The 1809-nt window shown below is 35.0% G+C and overlaps 1 protein-coding gene across 1 annotated transcript; it reads right to left on the bottom strand.

The window, feature by feature from the left end:
• Positions 1 to 224: 224 nt before the first annotated feature.
• On the bottom strand, positions 225 to 1161 carry LOC142227312 (uncharacterized). The gene is made up of 2 exons (XM_075297776.1): positions 924 to 1161; positions 225 to 852 (listed from the first exon to the last, which is right to left on the bottom strand). Exons 1-2 carry the CDS (start codon positions 1033 to 1035, stop codon positions 365 to 367), a joined length of 600 nt encoding a protein of 199 aa, XP_075153891.1. The 5' UTR covers positions 1036 to 1161; the 3' UTR covers positions 225 to 364.
• Between the last annotated feature and the right edge of the window lie 648 nt (positions 1162 to 1809).

Below are 1809 nucleotides of genomic sequence, written 5' to 3'. Positions count from 1 at the left end.
CCTAAAAAACCTACGTTGGTTCACTCAACTTTTCGTAGTTCGGCTTGAGCGTGAGTTAATATTCGCACGCCAGTTCTAGTGATTCCAGATACGCAAACATAGCCCATGACAGGTATATTGCCTGGTTAAGCAATAATCAGTGGAGAGAGACAGAGAGAAAAAAGTAAACAATTATGATTCATAATGGGTTTGGTGATGCTTTCGGGAATGGCAAACAAATAAAATAACAAAATTGTTTATTTTTATTATTTAAATAAAAACACGGTGAGTTTCATTTTTCCCCCATTTTTTGTTTTCGTTTGTTTGGCTAATAGACTGATGTCAGTTTGATATGTCCAACTTATGATGAAAACTTCACTTCGATTTAGTGTTTTGCGGCAACCTGTGGCTTGGAAGTTGTAGCAGTTGATACCATTGTCTTTTGAGCGGGTTTGGGAGTGATAACAGAAGACAGCACTGCCTTTTGAGCAGGCTTAGGAGTTGTAACGGAAGATACTACTGCCTTTTGAGCTGGCTTGGGAGTTGTCACCGTCGAAACTATTATCTTTTCAGCATTTCCAATAGATTTACTTGTTGTTACCTCGGGCTTATCCGTAATACCAGAATCAGAAGTCAATGATTTCAGGGTAGATGGCTTTAATTGTTTTTTTGTTAGCACTACATCATCCATTTGGGCCGTGTTCTTATTCTTACAGGCATCTTCACAGGTTTTCACAAATCCAAAAGCATTTGCATTACCCTGGCATCCACCAAATATAAACTCTTCACATTTATCTGTTTCAGCATTATAATAAAAACGGGCCAAACGCATACGACAAGGACCAGGTTCCATAGGTAAAAGGCATTTGGGATCTGAAAACAAAAAACAACGAAAAATTTAGCTCCACTTTTATTATTTTTCAAAATAGACGGTGTTCCCATACCTTTGCCTAATTTTGTGGTGGTCGGCAAAACCTTGGTATCAGCCCTGACCATAGCCATAAGCCCGAAAATACAGCCAATCAAGAAAATTACCAAGCCTTTGGATGAAAACATTCTAATGAATTCTACTGCGCAAGATATTCCAAAATATTTTATAGAACACTCGAATATTTTTTCTTCCGCTCAGAATTGTTTGTCTAATCTTTTCGTAATCACAGCTACTAACTGCTGCCACATATTAGAATGGAGAAGTGTCTCAATTCCATTGGTACGTGGGCTGAATGAGATGATGAGCATGATGATAACACAAAAATATGAAATTTAATTTACATGTGTTAGTATACTGATAATGTGGGGTATATTAACAATTTTAGGAAATATATTATATATTTTTGGGAAAAAGGTACTGGAAACAATCACAAAAAGGGCAAACGACAACAAAAAAATATGAGGCATACAACAAAATATTAATTTACACTGGAAAAAAATCTGTTTGTCTTCTTCTACACGCAGTAAAAACAAAATCGTATTTACAAAGTTCTCTTGTCCTTCATATACGAATGCGAATTTTTTTAGCTTTTCTCTGATATAAAATTTTTTCCTCCTTAACCAAAAATCGATATAGTTTTTAACCCTTTCACTACCGAAATAAACCTAATGTTAAAAACTTTAATTTTTCTTCTGTTTTTACTTGCACTAACAGCATGTAAAACAAAAATTGTCATTTTGAGAACCTACCTCAATTACTTCAAGAGCTATATGAGCTTGTTCTGAAAACTTGTTTCTTGAATTGTGGCCAAATGGCCTATTTGACCTATAATATCTTTCAAAGAGTGAGCAAAAATACAAAAAAGAACGCGAAACAATATCAGCTATAGTTTTGGTATG

The sequence above is a fragment of the Haematobia irritans genome, chromosome 2, assembly GCF_050003625.1.
Source record: "Haematobia irritans isolate KBUSLIRL chromosome 2, ASM5000362v1, whole genome shotgun sequence".
NCBI classification, from domain to species: domain Eukaryota; kingdom Metazoa; phylum Arthropoda; class Insecta; order Diptera; family Muscidae; genus Haematobia; species Haematobia irritans.
Note: the sequence above shows the minus strand (reverse complement) of the source record. Positions and strands in the feature narration are given on the sequence as shown.